Genomic DNA, 16,716 nt, shown 5'->3' with positions numbered 1-16,716 from the left:
TGTTCAGGAAGATGCAGTCCGGGACTTTTTTCCCAGAGCGGAAGATCATGGTAGGGAAAGTTGAAATGCCCATTGTGATCCTTGGAGATCCCGCTTACCTGTTAATGCCTTGGCTCATGAAACCCTACACAGGGAGCCTTGACAGCAGCAAGGAACGGTTCAACTACAGGCTGAGCCGGTGCCGAATGACTGTGGAGTGTGCCTTTGGCCGTTTAAAGGGCCGCTGGCGATCTCTGTATGGGAAGCTGGACTTGGCCGAAAACAGCATCCCCGCGGTTATATCCGCGTGCTGTGCGGATATAATAATATCCATAATATTTGTGAAGGGAAGGGTGAAAGCTTCACTCAGGCATGGACCTCCGAGGTTCAACACCTGGAGGCTGAATTTGCACAAAGAGCAGGGCTATTACAGGGGCCCAGCGCGGGGCTGCAAGGATTAGAGATACCTTGAGGGAGCAATTTGAGGCTGAAAACCAGCAGTGATATCTGGTGCCCTGCATGGGAGTGAAGTGCAGTAGTTCCAGTCTTTAGGAATCAGTGTCTGCTTAGCAGACAAGCAGACTTGCAGTGCCTGTGTAGTTCCTGGGCTAAGGAGTCTTTTACTTTATGCAATAATAAAGAATGTTTTCAAAGCCAAAGAATCCATTTACTGAAAGGAAAAAAAAATTATTTATTGAAAAGAAACAAGGGGGGTGGAGTGGGAAATGGTACAGTCACAGATTCGTGTATGTCCTGTCTGGTGTGCTGTGCAGTGAGTGCTGCACTTCAGGACAGCTATACTGCATGGTGATGGGGGTTGAGTGCAGAGGGTAAGGGTCGTGGTTTTCAGGGCTGGGTGGTGAAGATACTGGTGTTGGAGGCAGCGGATGGCGTGAAGAACGCAGAAGTTGGGGAAAGTGGGTTGGAGGTGACAGTGGGGCACAGCGGAAAGAGTTTTGGGACAAAGGCTGGGGGGTGGGGGGGGCGTTTGCGGTACTGCTCCTCTTTCTGCATGGCTACCAGCTCCCGGATAGCATCTGCTTGGCACTCCAGGATGCTTATGAGCCTATCAGTGCTTTTCTGCCAGTGCGCGGTGCTTTGCCGCCGGTGCGCTGTGTTTTTCTGGCGGATCCTGCTTTCTCTCTCCCTCCAGTTCTGTGCTTTCTCATTCTCTTTAATAGATTGCCGCATCACTTCTTGCAGCATGTCTTCTTTGCTTTTTCGCGGTCTCTTCCTGAGTCTTTGCAGTCTCTGAGCAGGCAATAAGAGGGACGGCTGAGGTCTCAAGGTTGATGCAGCTGTATAGGCAAAATGCAACATTTAACAGAGGCAGCATTGTTTATACCAGACAGAGTAATGATTCCCCCCGCACTTAAGGAGTAGAAAACACACAGGGTCTACACAATAGCATAATTTTCCCGTCCGAAACAGAGCACACATATCCCACGGGAGCCTCAAAATGGTGAGTAAGGGGGACTGATTGTTTCAGGGCTGCACTGTCCTCTGGGTTTCTGTGCCTTGGGGAGAGCCAACAGCTTCAGGGGGCACCTACACTGAACACTGTCCCAACATTTTCCATAGGAGTTCGTCCTGGACGATATCTCGCTGCTGAGGGTGACCTGGGAAGCAAGGGAGGGTCTTCTACTGCAACGCGGCTTCCGCTCTGGCCCATATGCAGCTTGCCTATGTGTAGCAATGGTCCCCCCGCCCCTCGCGGCACAGTGGCGCGGACACGTTAGCCTGGCTGGGACAAGGACCACGGCGGCTCTCCTGATAAACCTGCGCAAACGCATTGCACACGTTCTGGATGAGACATTCGAAGAGATTACCGAGGCCGATTACCGCGATGTGATAAACCACATCAATGCACTATTCCGCATCTAAGCATGCATGCCTAACCCTCCTCTCCCAAAGAGCCCACACCGAAAAAATTCCTTCCCGAAAAAAAAACCTGCTTACCGGGAACCTGCTCTTCTGTTTGTCCTCCAGCAAGTACTGGCCGCTGCGACTGGCTACCTTCCTCCTGGCTCGAGAAGAGCTCCTGGCTGCATGGCTCCAGGGATTCCGGGGTGTCTCCATCCGGCCCACCACCATCACTCCCGTTTTCCTCCTCCTCCCCCCCCCCCACCTGTTCTGAAGTGTCCATGGTGGTGCTCGGAGTGGAGGTGGGGTTAACCCCAAGTATCGCATCCAGCTCTTTGTAAAATCAGCAGGTCGCGGGGGGAGCACCCGAGCGGCCGTTTGCGTCGCGGGCTTTGCGGTAGGCACTCCGCAGCTCCTTCACTTTAATCCTGCACTGCAGTGCGTCCCGGTCATGGCCCCTTTCCATCATGTCCTTTGATACCTTCCCGAAGGTATCGTAATTCCTACGGCTGGAGCGCAGCTGGGACTGTACAGCTTCCTCCCCCCAAACACTGATGAGGTCCAGCAACTCGCCATTGCTCCATGCTGAGGCTCGCTTGGCGCGTGGAGGCATGGTCACCTGGAAAGATTCACTGATAGCACTCCACACCATGCCGGGCTGAGCAAACAGGAAGGGGATTTTTAAAATTCCCAGGGAATGTAAAGGGTGGGTCACATGGTTGGTTACCTGAGGCCAGGGCAGTAGAGTTTGAACTGATGACCAGAGTGGCTAGAACAGGCATTGTGGGATACTGCCGAATAATTCTGGAGGCCATTCACAGCTCATTGGGCGGCCACACTGGCGCCTCAGCGCTGCAGCGGCAGCGCTGCACTTGCTATTCCTCTCGGAGAGGTGGAGTACATGCAGCGCTGCAACCACGGAGATACAGCGCTGCAAATGCCTTACCAGTGTGGGTGAGGAGTGAGTTACAGCGCTGGAGGAGCCTTTACAGCGCTGCAACTTGCAAGTGTAGCCAAGGCCTTTGTTCTTCACGCTGAGTGTTTGCTTCTGTTCGTGGAGGGAGGGGTGGGGAGAGGAGGAGGGAACAGGACGAATTGGTTGCTGTGCTTTTAGACCAGGGGAGGGTTTATAGCCACTTCCCCACTCCCCCAAATGAAGGTCAGAATAACAAGTACAGGTACTACAATTTAGTTACAACTATTACAATTTCATACAAGAATGTAAAAGGTTGGTGCCATGTTAAAAGTCCTGCATAAAACATTAACTAAACAATACATGTAAATGCTCTAAATGGCATCTGCTCTTAATATTTTTTTAAAGATGTGTTTGCAAACACTTTAATAGTGTGGTATATTGTGATTTTAGAAGTGTAGGTAGTCTCTTGGTCTATCCAAGGCCAGGATCAAGTGTCTTGATGTTTTTGGTCTTTTGGCCTCGAGATGAAAGCCTTGTCTTTGCTTCTGGGACCTTGAGGTGAAAAAATTCTCTTTCCCTTACACTTTCTTGCTTTGTTGGCTGAGCTCACTGCTGAGAAGAAGGGTATCTCGTCCTCTCTGCCCTATCACAGGGCCTGGGTGGCTGCCTGCCTTCAGAAGGGTCTCTCTGTATGTATGTCTGCTTCCAGTCTATTCTCTACTCCCTCTCCTCTAGATCTTGGATGGTTGGGCACTTTACTGCTCTGGGAATGTGATGTTACCACTTTCTTTGCATAACTTGGATGGAAACCCTGAGTGCTGAAATCATTTGCAGGAGTCTTTCCATGATGAATTTCTTCAATCCAAAATTTCTTCCCTCCTAAGGAAAATCTGCTGAGGCCTAGGAGGAGGGTATTCTGTGGTCAAACCTGTCCAGAACCATCCAGTTCACAGGTTTGAGAAGATAGAGAAATCCCTCTTCTAATATGGTTCAGTCTGCATCCTCCCCCAACTCCTTTCCCAGGGGTGAGCATGCTATCTCTGCAAAATTCTTGCTTTTAATCAGGGACACTGGACAAGGGTAACTTAACCCAAGACCCTTGAATGGCAGCTTGGGGCTTCTCTGCATCATAATGCAGTCTAGCCAGTATTTGGTCAGATAAGATTTAGGGGTGTGTGTTTGGTAGGCAGGGGCTTTAAAACATGCTCTCCTTGAAACCAGCCAACCAGATTCCTCCTGGAGTCTAATGGCAGATGCCAGCTGTGCAGTTTATTTCTCTTCCACCCTTGTTAAATTCTTTCTTCTCCTGGCTGTGGGGCTAGAAGACTTTGTGTCATAAAGGATGATCTGTCAGCCCGTGACTGAACGACTCTGGATCTCTCCAAACATGTGCCCTCATATCTGCTAACACAAACCACCTGCCGCGGTTAGAGCCGGCTCTGGGGTTGTTTTCCTTGGAATGGGTTTTTAGCTTTTCTTCAGCCACTGGCTTATGTCTTGTAAACTGCTGAACAGGCCTCTGCCGCCTTCTCGAGAGCTGTGTGATGTGGCAGCTGGGCTGGAAGTGACTCCGTGTGACTCTCCCTTCTGACTTACACCCCCCACCTTTCTTCCCTTCTTCCCTGTTTTCCAGGCCTCCTTTCTAGGGACTCTGGGATTTTCCATGTCAGAGCTTGGGAGTTATTAGCGTTCATTAATCCAGGAGGTGTGCAACACTGACTAGAGTCAGGAGTAATGCAGGCAGGCAACATACAGGCTTCTCTTCCACACCCCAGCTCTGGAGTAGTGGGAGATGCTGTAGGCCAGTCCTGGGACACCCTTGCCCGCTCCTCGTCCATATAGCTCAGCGGTTCTCAAACTTTTGTATTGGTGACCCCTTTCAAACAGCAAGCCTATGAGTGCAACCCCCCCCTTCTAAATTAAAAACACATTTTTAAATATTTAACCCTATAAGTGCTGGAGACGAAACGGGGTTTGGGGAGGAGGCTGACAGCTTGCGATTCCCCAGGTAATAACCTTGCGACCCCCTGAGAGGTCACCACCCCCCAGTTTGAGAACCCCGAGATAACTCCTCCAGCACTCCTGTGTGCTGCCCCTTAACCCTGGCTATTCCTTGCTTTTCTGAGCAGAGGCTTATAGAGGGCACCATGGTTGGCCTGGGCAGATATCCTCTAGGGACTTAAGAGGTGACTGCCAAAATCTGTGAGCTGAAGATCTCCTAATCCCCCTACTTGGGCATGTCAGGAAATCCACTATGAAATATGGGACAAATCTGCAATATTGGCAGCTTTTGTTTGAGACCCTAGCGTGGAATAGCAGGGGGTGCTGCAAGACAGGACTGAGATGTCACAGCTGATCTGTATGGGATCTTAAGATTGGAAGAACAAAGGGCACTGTAGGCCTAGGGGGTCTGCCTGCAGTCTGCCTGGCTCTGGCGCTGTTAGTATCTCTCTCTTTCAGGAGCACTCTGCTCGCTCTCAAAAATGCGAGACGAAAAGGCCTTGTGAGAGTCGAGTATTATATTATTTAACTCTAATTAGATGTGCTGTATCGGTGGCTTGATTTGTATCACTTACCTCCGTGTCCCTCATAAACTTAATAGCCCTTCCAAACAGGAAGAATAAGGTTAGACTCATTCAGTTTCTTTCTGGATAAATGGAGACACAATGAGGCTGTAATGTGGTCTAATGGAGATGCTGTATAATCCTTTATTTTCATGGGCAGAAGGAGCAACAGGAGGGTGTTACATGCTCTCTAACTCTGGTGGAATGGCAATCACTGTGACAGCCCAGTGGTCATTCGGCATTGAGGAAATGAATCCACACGCAGCCTTGCTCATTATGTGGCTTCCACTGGTAACGTCAGAGCAATCTCTGGTTATTGCTGTGTTGCTAACTCATAAAGTCCAGACCTGGAAAGAGGCTTTAAGCATTTCCCTTTCCTGATTAATCTGTTTCTGTGTTTGGCATCCACATTTTAAAGGGAGCACTTGAATACTTTTGTTTATGTTTTTTAAACTGTTTTGGTTTTGATTTGTCCTTTGTTTTTTCTGCTAGGCTTTTTGTCGTTTTTCATACATGGATTATAATGTGCATGTGTGTATATTTCTCCTCATAGACCTTGAGATAAATCCTGCTTCTTTTTGTTTGTGTTCTTGTTTTGTTCACTAGTGTCCTCGGGTAACGGTAGCACAGACTTACGCTACATCTACACTACAGCACTTATAGTGTCACAGCTGCACTGATGTAGTGCTTGTGGTGGACATGCTCCAAGCTGATGGGAGAGTGAGAGCTCTCCTGTCAGCTTAACTCCTGCGTCCGCAAGAGACTGTAGCGACAGAGCGCTGTCTATCCAGTGCGTAGGTCAGTATAATTTATGTTGCTCATGGCTGTGGATTATTCACACCCTTGAGCGACGTAAGTTATACCAAAGTAACCTGTAGTGTAGACAAGGACTTTGGGAAATGCTTGTGAAATGCTGCTGTTGCTTGTAAAACCAGCAGAGGAACATGGCATTATTTTTGTGTACGACCTATAGAAAATCACAGGTTTAGTATTATTTCACAGTGACTAATATGCCTGCATGTAGTTATAAAAACAAACCAATAACTCTATCATAGGTACTTACATGGCTCCCATTACTGGACAATCTGAGCACCTCACAATCATTAATGTGTCCGAGCATCCTTGCAGAATATGGAAGTATTCTCCCTATTTTACAGATGGGGACACTAGAGCAAAGAGACTGTGACTTGCGTAAGGTCACACAGGAAGCCTGTGGAGCAGGGAATTCAACCTGGCTCTGCCAAGCCCCAGTCCACTGGACCATCCTTCCTTTCTGTTCTTCTCTGTGTGCGTGTTACTATGGATACATCCTTATTGGGAATCCATGAGAGCAACACTTTGATTGTTCTATTGTATTCATCATGGGCCATCAGCGTTTAATTGATACATAAAACTTAACATTTCATCGTATACTTCGTTAACTTTTGTCTGTGCCAATTTACAAGGCTTTAATGAAAGATGGATCTTGAAAATAAATGGACTTTAGATTTTTCCATTTGATGAAAAATAACCCCTGTGCCCTGTCGCTCTCTACAGTAGGAGTTCTCAACCTTTTTCTTTCCAAGGCCCACTCCAACATGCTATAAAAACTCCCCAGCCCACCTGTGTCACAACAACTGGTTTTCTGCATATAAAAGCCAGGGCTGGCGTTAGAGGGTAGCAAGCGGGACAGTTGCCTGGGGCCCCATGCCACAGGGGCCCCTGCAAAGCTACATTGTTCAGGCTTCAGCTTCAGCCCCGGGTGGTGGGGCTCAGGGTCCCGGGATTCAGCCCCACGCAAAGGGGCTCTGGCTTTCTGCCCCAGGCCCCAGCAAGTCTAATGTTGGCTCTGTTTGGTGGACCCTTTGAAACCTGCTCACAGCCCCCAGGGTTGCATTAGAGCAGTGTTTCCCAAACTTGGGTTGCCGCTTGTGTAGGGAAAGCCCCTGGCGGGCCGGGCCGGTTTGTTTACCTGCCGCGTCCGTAGGTCCGGTCGATCGCGGCTCCCACTGGCTGCAGTTCACTGCTCCAGGCAAATGAGAGTTGCTGGAAGCAGCGGCCAGTAAGTCCCTCGGCCCATGCCACTTCCAGCAGCTCCCATTGGCCTGGAGCAGTGAACCGCAGCCAGTGGGAGCTGCGATCGACCGGACCTGCGGACGCGGCAGGTAAACAAACCGGCCCAGCCCGCCAGGGGCTTTCCCTACACAAGTGGCATCCCAAGTTTGGGAAACACTGCTCTAGAGGATTGCTGTTGTCTGTGGGGTTTGCCTATGGAACTGGGCTATTGGTTGTTGCAGTGGAGTTTAATTCTGTTCTTTTCTACATGGATACCAAGAGGTTGCCCATTTGAGAGTGCAGATGTGGGACTGCATTTTGGGACACTGCTGTTCTTCCATCACTGGAGAATGGTGCAAATGAGGGAAGAGTAGTGAAGGCATTTCTGGAAGTATGCCTTTGTGGTTAAAGCACAGGGCTGAGACTCAGAGGTGGTAGAGGAGAGTTTAATTATCCCTCATTTATGTGCATGGGAGAAACAGAACCAAAGGGAAGGTAAGTGACATGCCTAAGGCCACATAATGACTCAGTGTCAGAGCCAGGATTAGAACTCTGACTTTCGATCCTGTGCTCATTCCCTCGGGCCATGCTGACTTAATAGTACGTTTTCTTTAGCTGCAGTACAGTGGAAGTTGGTTGTAGGGTTTCTTTACTGTAGAATTGAATGGTAGCTGCCAGCTGCATTTATAGCCAAAGTCCCTTACTTTAATAGAAGAGTCAAGGGCATTAGATCGGTCCCTATTTTTTGTCCCCCATTGCACATATGTACGCACACATGTTCACATGCACACACAAAGCTGCTGATTTTTGCAATGTTGAGAACTAAAGTGCTTCCCCATCCAGAGGTCTTAGAAATCCGCACCTAAAAAAAAAAAAAAAAAAAACGCTAGTGAAACCCTTTGTGCGCACTCTCCCTTTGGTGTGCCGAAGAAGGGCCCTACTCAAATTGTCTAATTGGACAAGATGACCTAAATAAAAGACAGGAGAGAGTCCTGTTCTTCTTACTCCTAAATTGCCTCAGGTTATGACAGCCATGGAGACTGTGATGCTCTTGGAACCCCTTCCTGTAAGATGACTGGAGCAGCCGTGAGAAACGGAGTACCCCCCACTCCCATTAACATCCCTGGAGCGTTCTCCCAGGGTACAGACACATTCCTAATGGAGTAGAGAGGTCATGATACCAGAGCCTTCAATAAGGAGGGTGAATCTTAACCCTTCTGGTCTTTCCCGCCTTGTCGTCCCAGCCAGTGCTTGCAAATTGTACGAATTGCAAAAATGGACCAAGCCCTTTTTTAGATAAATCTACTAGAGGGTTTTCAAAGTAGTCCGTAGTCATGAGGTTTGTTCTTAGTAGTTTTAAGCCCAGTTTGTATATGTTTGTAAGTTACTCTGAGATCCTTCAGGATGGAGGCTAGTTGTTTAAAAAAAAAAAAAAAAAAAGCACGTTGACTTCCCAGTTCACACTGAGTGAAATACAAACTGAATAAGCGCACACATGGTGAAACGTCAGTTGGACCAGGAACATAAAGGAAAACTAGAAAATTGTGAGAGGGCCCATCTGAGCCCTGGCGTTGCTGGAGCCCCTTGGAACGTGCAACCACTTTTCTCTCATTGCTGTGGAGACCTGGTGTCAGCCCTACCCTCAGAACCTAACTCGATTTAATGCGGTTATGTGCAGATAGCCAAGACTCCCATGTATTGACATGGAGAATTGGCTTCATTTCAGTCTCTCCTCCTGCTGAGTAGTTGTTTTGTTACTTTAACATTTTGTTTTTAAATCCTATCTTGTGTCCCCCACCTTTTTTTTTTTTAGATGCAGATGTTGGACAAGTTCCCAATGGAAGGAGGGCAGAAGGACCCCAAACAAAGGATCATCCCCTTTCTGCCAGGTGAGTAGGATGGATTCCATTGAAGGCAAACTCTGGTTTTGACATAATACACTCAAGTGGGGCCAGACTAAGAAAAGGTCTTGTTACCAGCTCCCAATGCACCCAGGCAAACACAGGTATGGTTGGAGTCTTGAACAACATGTGAATTTGAAACTTCTGATGCCTGCATCCTCTCCATTAAAATGAACATGGGAATATTTTCAGTAATATGCAAAGTAAGTATTAAAATCCTCAGTTCCCAGGGCTGCAGCCCACAATCAGCTTAAAACTCAGAGACTCTGTGTGAGGGTTTATGCCCCTCATGGCAGGGCAGCGCAGCCTAGTGGCCAGAGTCCATAGGATTGCCCCTGGTTACCTCGCCATAGGACCTTGCCACTGGCTCAGTGGGGAGATCCTACCGAAACACTCTGAGGCTTACCAGGGGCAAAGTACTGCTTCCTACCGTCTTGAGAGTTGGGGTCTCCCACAAATCTCCAGGGTCTCCAAGTCCGTCGCCTCCTCGGGCTCCTCCTGCAGCAGGGCTTCGTGCTGGCCAGGGGAAGCTTCAGATCCCAGCAAGTTCAAGGGTGGTGGCTGGTCCTCCACAGGAGCTCCCTGGGTAGGTCCTTCCTCCACGGCCACCAGCCCAGACTGAGCTGAATTCCCTCCTTTTATACTCCCTGAGCACTTGGAGCATGCCCAGTACAAGCAGGGCGGGACTTCCGCTGCCAGAGCTACTGGTCTGACGCTGCTGGGGCTAGTGCGGGGCGGGGCTGCCCCGTCACACTCTGCAATATTTAGGCATTGGTTGCTGCCCATCCTGAATGGCAAATACATAGCCACTGCCCCCAGAAGACACCCGTGTTTTAGGAAAGCAATCCTACCTTCACAAGCTCTGTAGGTAGCTCCTAGGACAGACCAGTGGGTTTCAGTATCGACACCCCCAACAGAGCCAGGAGCTGTGGCTCCCCAGGAACTGTTCCGTGCAGTTTGCAATTGAGTGTAACTCCAGTTAAAGTGCAGAGAGACCTTAACAGCAATCCCACAGAAATGTAATACTGAAACAGGCTGACAGCTGTAACTTTCTCCTGCAATTTTAAGGAGCAGTTTTCTAAATTGGGATGTCTATGGTGCAGCAGCTGCCCCACAAATCCAACATGCAACTATGCAAATGGGCATTCATATGCCCAAAATAACCTGTATAATTAATGCAGGGGTGGGCAAACTTTTTGGCCCAAGGGCCACATCTGGGTGGGGAAATTGCATGCAGGGCCATGAATGTTGGGGTACGGGAGGGAGTGCGGTGTGCAGGAGGGGGCTCAGGGCAGGGGGTTGGGATGCGGGGGGGTACAGCAGGGGGCTCAGGACAGGGGGATGGGGTGTGGGGGGTGCAGCAGGGGGCTCAGGGCACGGAGTTGGGGTGCGGCAGGGGGCTCAGGGCAGGGGGCTGAGGTGCAGGAGGGGTGTGGCAGGGGGTTGAGGTGCGGGAGGGGCCTCAGGGCAGGGGGGTGGAGTGCAGGGAGGTGCGGTGGGGGCTCAGAGCAGGGGGTTGGGGTGCAGGAGGGGTGCAACAGGGGGTTGGGGTGCGGGGTGCAGGAGGGGTTCGGGGTGCGGGCTCTGGGCCGGCTCTGCTTACCTGGAGGTTCCGGGGTGGCAGTGGTGCGCAGCGGGGCTAAGACAGGCTCCCTGCCTGCCCTGGCCCCACGCCGCGCCACTCCACTCCTGGAAGCGGCTGGCCCCACGTCCCTGTGGCCTCTGGGGAGGGGGAAGCAGAGGGCTCTATGTGCTGCCCTCGCCTGTGGGTATCTCCCCCGAAGCTCCCATTGGCCGCGGTTCCCCGTTCCCGGCCAATGGGAGCTGCGGGGGGCAGTGCCTGCAGGCGAGGGCAGCGCATGGAGCCCTCTGCCCCCCCGCCCTCCCCCAGGGGTTGCAGGGACGTGGTGCCAGCTGCTTCCTGGAGCGGCATGGGGCCCGCAGCACCATGGGGGTAGCAATCCCGTGGGCCAGATCCAAAGCCCTGATGGGCCAGATCCGGCCTGCGGGCCACAGTTTGCCCACACCTGACCTAATGGGTGCTTGTGGTCGTTTTGTGACACATTGCTGCTGCTTCTGAAAATGTAGCCCTAAAATTGCCAGGGAGTGGGGCCCCTGAGAGTCTTTCACACACCCACAGCCAATAAATTTGACCACATAAACTTTTTTCCAAGGAGCTAATGAAAATGGATGATACTTTAAACACTTCCAGAGAACGCAGAAAGTATATTTAGTGCAAACCATTATGATGTCTTATGGAAATGCAGACGTTTAAGGTATGTCTACACTGCTATCAGAGGTGTGACTACAGCATGGGCTGATGTTCCTGCGCTAGATAGCATGGCTAAAAATACCAGGGAAGATGCAGTGGCACAGGCTTCAGCGTGAGCTATTCCAGCCCACTGGGGACCCTGGGTATGTATAACCCTTTCCGTGGTCCATGCTGCCGTGTCTTCACTGCTATTTTAAGTCCTGCTAGCTAGATTAAAGCTAGCATGGGCATGCCAGCAATCACGCCTCCTATTGCAGTGTAGACATGGGGTTCCTTTCTTCCGAGCAGCGTGAAGACTCTGTTTTATTCCTCTTCATGAGCCAGGGCATATTTGTAGGTAAGAAACTGTGTCTGGGTTGTCCAGGGAGGCATTTCTGGTTCTGGCTTCTTCCGTGATTGTAGAATTAGCAAAACCAGAGCAAGTCTGACTTTAATATAGAGGAAAAGGCACTGCTGTGCAACTTTTTCCTGCCAGTGGGGGAAGCCAAATTGGCAGAGGGCATGACTTGGAAAAATAGGGAATACAGTTTGACTGCTTTCAGTTTGTGAAGAATCCCTACTTGTTCCCATCAAAACGCTGCTATTTTTGGAAGACCGGGATTGGGCTCCAGAGTGGCTGCCCCCGAACGTGTTGCGTTTCACAGCCTCACTCGGTGATTTCATTGTGGCTCATTCAAACTGAAAAAGTTCCCCTCTATTAAATGACTCTCCATTGGGATTTCGACTGTGGAACAGGGTTGGAGCTGTCAGGAGGTAGAGCCTGGGCCTTGAGCCACGCTGACATCCCTCCATGGGCGGTGTACGCACTTATTTCAACTTTATAAAATAGCAGTAACCGGTGTCCAGTCCACTGCTCTGGGCCCCCATTCCATAGACTAAAATAATCCATCTCCAGGTACAGCCAAACAGCCTGCCTGATGTTGCCCACCAAGAAAATTCATCCTAGTCCAAGGACCCCCAGTTATCCCTGTAAACCCTTCAGTCCTCAGAGCTGTGGAAGACAGATGGGTCTTGCAATGTGCCCAGAAGGTTTCAAAAGTCAAGAGCAAGTGGGGGAAGCAAATTCCAGAGCTGAAGGTCTGAGATGCAGTTTACCAATTCAGATTCTGAACCCCTTCGGAGTCCAGTAGCAAGTGATATCAAGATGTCAATATGAGGTCCATCTCTATTGCAAATTGGCTTAGTTGTGGTGGTGGTGTTTGGACAAAGGCCTACATAGTCCCAGAGGCTCATGAGGATGATGTTTGGGTTTGGGAGAAGATATTATAATGCAAGTTGAGCTACATATTATGGTCATGGGTGAAATAGTCTCTGCCTCGAACTGTACATCTTACTCCTGTATTCATGTCCTCCCCAGCCTTCTCTACAGGTTTCAGTCACTCTCAGCCCATACTCCTCCCAGAGGCTTACCTTGACACTTTCAGCTGTTGCATGCCCATCACAGAAGTTGAGTGATAGGGATGGTGGATAATGAATATTGTTGGATTTCACCTTTCCTGCTTTCACATGCTGGCACAGAACAATGGGTAGCTGTGCTGTGAACATCTTACAGTGGGATATTCTCCTGGTTGTCTCCTGCACAATGTTCATTAGGTACATCAAACTCACATCTGTCTAATCACACAGGGCTGTTTAATCCTCTCACTTGAGGGTAGCTGCTGTTAAGCAGTGTGAGGTCTGTAGCTTCTGCAGTGCTTCCTTTGCCATCTTTGGCATGTGTAGCAAGGAGACAGTAGCTGTCTATTGAGTTGGCTTATAGAGTTAGTCACCTGGTCTTATGTACCTGGTGAGGTGGCTTATTGGCAAGGTCTGCCTCCTGAGAGAGGTGTTGGTTTGGCTTAGAAAAATCTATTAGTAGCTGGTAGAATTGTCAGGTACAAGAATTGTGGTGTATTTCTTCTGGTTCAGGTCTCCTCTTTCCCAGCTTGAGATGGCAACATGTTGTTTTACTTATTGTAAACCTCGAGATTTTGTGCTGTTTCCATCAAGACGCATAATCAGAGTGGGTTGAGTGCGAGACAGAGCAGGGTCTGTTTCTCTGAATCTCATGCATCCAATATATGATGAAACTTAGGCTTGCTGGGTTTTTGACTTGGTTCAGGCCTGAGAAACGGGTGACATCTAAAGCTTACTTTTCTTCCCTCCCTCATTTGAGGAGTATTTTAGCATCTGAATTTCATTACCAGTGGTGATTTGGCTCCAATGGTCTGATTGAAATATGCTGCTTTCTGGGAAGCCGCCTATGGTAATGTTAGATGTGTGGCTTCTGAAGGCCTGAAAAATATCTTCTGCTATCCTGTATGTCCTGCTGCCTGTAGCATTCTTAGCAAACCTGTAATTGTCTCGAACTCAGGGTCACCCACAGGAACTGAGGAGATTCCCATCCTTCAGTGTCTGTCAGAATATTTTCCTGGAGGGGGAAGTGGTCCCATTATTAATGCTTATTTTACAGCATCCAACCCATAGGAATTTTGTTCTTCTTCTGCTTTTGCTTTTGTTTAGTTACCGTAGCTTTATTTTCCTTATGGGATTTGACTCATTCTTTGAAGTCGCTAGAGGAGACTTCAAGCCTTCAGACTTAAAGTAGGTCTCAGCTCTTCCCAGAGAATATCCTTGCAAGGATGTAATTCCCGCCCTCTCTTCTCCCCACCCCCCACCCCACTCTAAAACAGATGGAACAGTAATAAAGTTGAGTTCTTGAGAGAAACAGATGGGAAGGACAAGGATAGACTGTGAGCTCTCTGGAGGAGGGATTCTCTCAGGGTATATATCTGGATAGCACTTGCCTGTAGCATGTCTTGAGTGCTTCTGTGATACCACTAACAGAATAAGAATATAGCCTCCAAGGCCACTGAATCTGACAGCATCCAGGCACTATGCCAAAAATTCCATTTCCTGACATGCAGAAGAACTGGGAGGTGGACTCCTAGCTGCTTGTGTGCTGGCCTCGAGTCAGGGGCAAGTCCTTCTTGTGATCGTTGTTTTGGGGGATGCTGCCCTCATGACCCCATGACACACCTCTGGCTAGTCCCAGCTCACAGGACACTGTTAATGCTAATATGGACTCTTAGGGCAGGAGGAATGAAGTAGCATTGACTAATGCATATGAAATGTTATGTGGGGATTGTGCAAAGCTTTGGAAATCTATCAGCCTCTGGCTCGGAGACAAAGTCCCCAGTGAACAGTTGCTGGTTGCTGAGTATCAATTCTGTGCTGTGCAATATACACACAAAGGCCCAGTCCCTGCCTGGAGAAGTTCACACACTAAGGGTTACACATTTGCTGGCTGAGGGATGATGAGATGGGGACCCCAGGAAAGAATTAACTAAGAAAACAAATGAGCTCAGTTGGGCCAGTTGTGTAAAGGATGTGCCAGATCTTTCAGGAAACAGCTTTTATAAGGCAAGTGGAGCCTTCCAAGCTCTGCACAACCCAAGTGGCCCAGAGCCTATTCCAGCCGGTCTGCTTTTCTGGAAGCGAGAGTCTCTGCAAGGAGGGGTTGAGTGAGGCTCAACTACTTCTGGTTGTGAAATTGCTTTTTAGGAAGCTTAAGCAAGAGACGGCAGCAAACTCCAAAGGAAGAAAAGGATTTAATAGGATAAATTTTTAGAAACCAGAATGTTGTCTCCTTTCTACCCCCACCCCATCCCTCTCTGATCCAGCATCAGAACAATACTTGCACTTTGGGAACTTTTTATCTGCAGATACTAACAGCTCTACACAAGGGACCTGGAAGTTAGATAGATAAATATGGTCATTCCCCATTTCCAGACAAGGTTAAGTGACTTCTCCAGACCCCAAAGGGTACTCTGGAGCTGGCAATAGAACAGAGTTTTTGGGTCCTAATTCTGTGATCAGTCCACTGGTCACAGCTGTCTCAGGCGTCTCAGACCCAGCCTAGTAACTAAGAGGAAACTATCACATAAGTGTTTTGCTGCCTTAGTGCAGATGGTGAGCTCTTCAGTGAAGAGGAGATCATGGGTGGAACTGTTGGTGAAGTCTTGAGTAGATCTCTTCTCCATGCAGTTCCACTTCTGAGCTTTCAACACCAGTCGCTGAGTTTGGTGGGTTGCCAGGAATCCCGCTGACTTCATTAGGTAGAAGACTGCCATTCCCTCCTATCCCCTGTTTGCTCTCACTCTCCATCTCTGCAGCAGTCTCCTGCTGGGCTCCTTCCTCGCAGTCTAGATACGTGAAAGGAAGTCCTATCATCACTGTTCCATGGATCTGCCAGTGGTGGAGGCAGTACACCCAAGTGAATCCCTCTTCACCAACCAGGAAGGAGAGATACTGAGGTTTGTCTCCTAGAATGCATAGAAGTGAAATACATTCTCCACTGAGCCATCCTAAATAATGCATTTTATTGTCTCACCATCCTGATATCGGTCTGTTTTGAAGGGAAATCCTTTTCCCCCAGTCCCACAGATGGTCAGCGTGTCTGCTTGAGTCTGGAGAGCTCCCCTCCTCTTACCCTCCCTTTCTGGAGGCCTTGCGCCTCCAATCCCATCCTTCTGGCTGAGGAATATGGCACAGGGGAGTCTTTCCCTTTGTCTCTCAGAATGGCTGCTGCTTTCTCCACCTTTTACAAGGGTGAAGCACATGAGTGGGACTAGGCCTAGGACTGAACTCCCTCCACTATGATGCTGTAACCACTAGCATGCTGGGAATTGTAGCTGGCCTTACTCTGAGTCTCCTTGAGATCCTTTAGAGTGCTCCTATGTATCAGGTCACAGTATACGTCCCTATAAACCTCCATGTTTATGGCACACCCAGGAACAGCCATAAATGCAGGCAGCCTCCACGCAAAGTCGTCCCTTCCTTTTACTGCAGGGCCAAGGCATTCACTCGCTTCAGAAATTTGCCAGCCTGCTGCTAAGTCCAAGGCTCCTATGGAGGTTGTGGGAAGTGTTATATTCCCCCATGTGCCTGCCCATTCCAGGAGTGGAACTAGGAACTGGCTTCTCCTTTTGGGGACCGACTGTGCGCGGTTTTTAAAGTGAATTGGAGCCTGTGCCAGAGGAAATCTGGATGTGATTTGAAAGGTGTGGAGAAGCGAATTCTTTCCGAGTCGGAGGGAGTCCTTCAGGGTAAAACGAGAGTCAGACGTTTTTCCGCTCTCAAAATGTCTGGCTTCTTTAATGGCTCTGATCAACTTGTGATACATTTATGGCTCTCTGCCCCTCCCGC

At 49.4% G+C, this 16,716-nt stretch overlaps 1 protein-coding gene across 2 annotated transcripts in view; it reads left to right on the top strand.

The window, feature by feature from the left end:
• SH3PXD2B (SH3 and PX domains 2B) overlaps positions 1-16,716 on the top strand; it is a 127,793-nt gene that overhangs the window by 49,310 nt on the left and 61,767 nt on the right. For both annotated transcript variants that reach the window (XM_054038117.1, XM_054038115.1), the window contains exon 3: positions 9,170-9,245. In XM_054038117.1, the coding sequence (XP_053894092.1) occupies positions 9,170-9,245 (76 nt within the window). The remainder of the gene's footprint in view (positions 1-9,169; positions 9,246-16,716) is intronic.

This window comes from Malaclemys terrapin, chromosome 8 (genome assembly GCF_027887155.1).
Source record: "Malaclemys terrapin pileata isolate rMalTer1 chromosome 8, rMalTer1.hap1, whole genome shotgun sequence".
Lineage (NCBI taxonomy): Eukaryota > Metazoa > Chordata > Testudines > Emydidae > Malaclemys > Malaclemys terrapin.
Note: the sequence above shows the minus strand (reverse complement) of the source record. Positions and strands in the feature narration are given on the sequence as shown.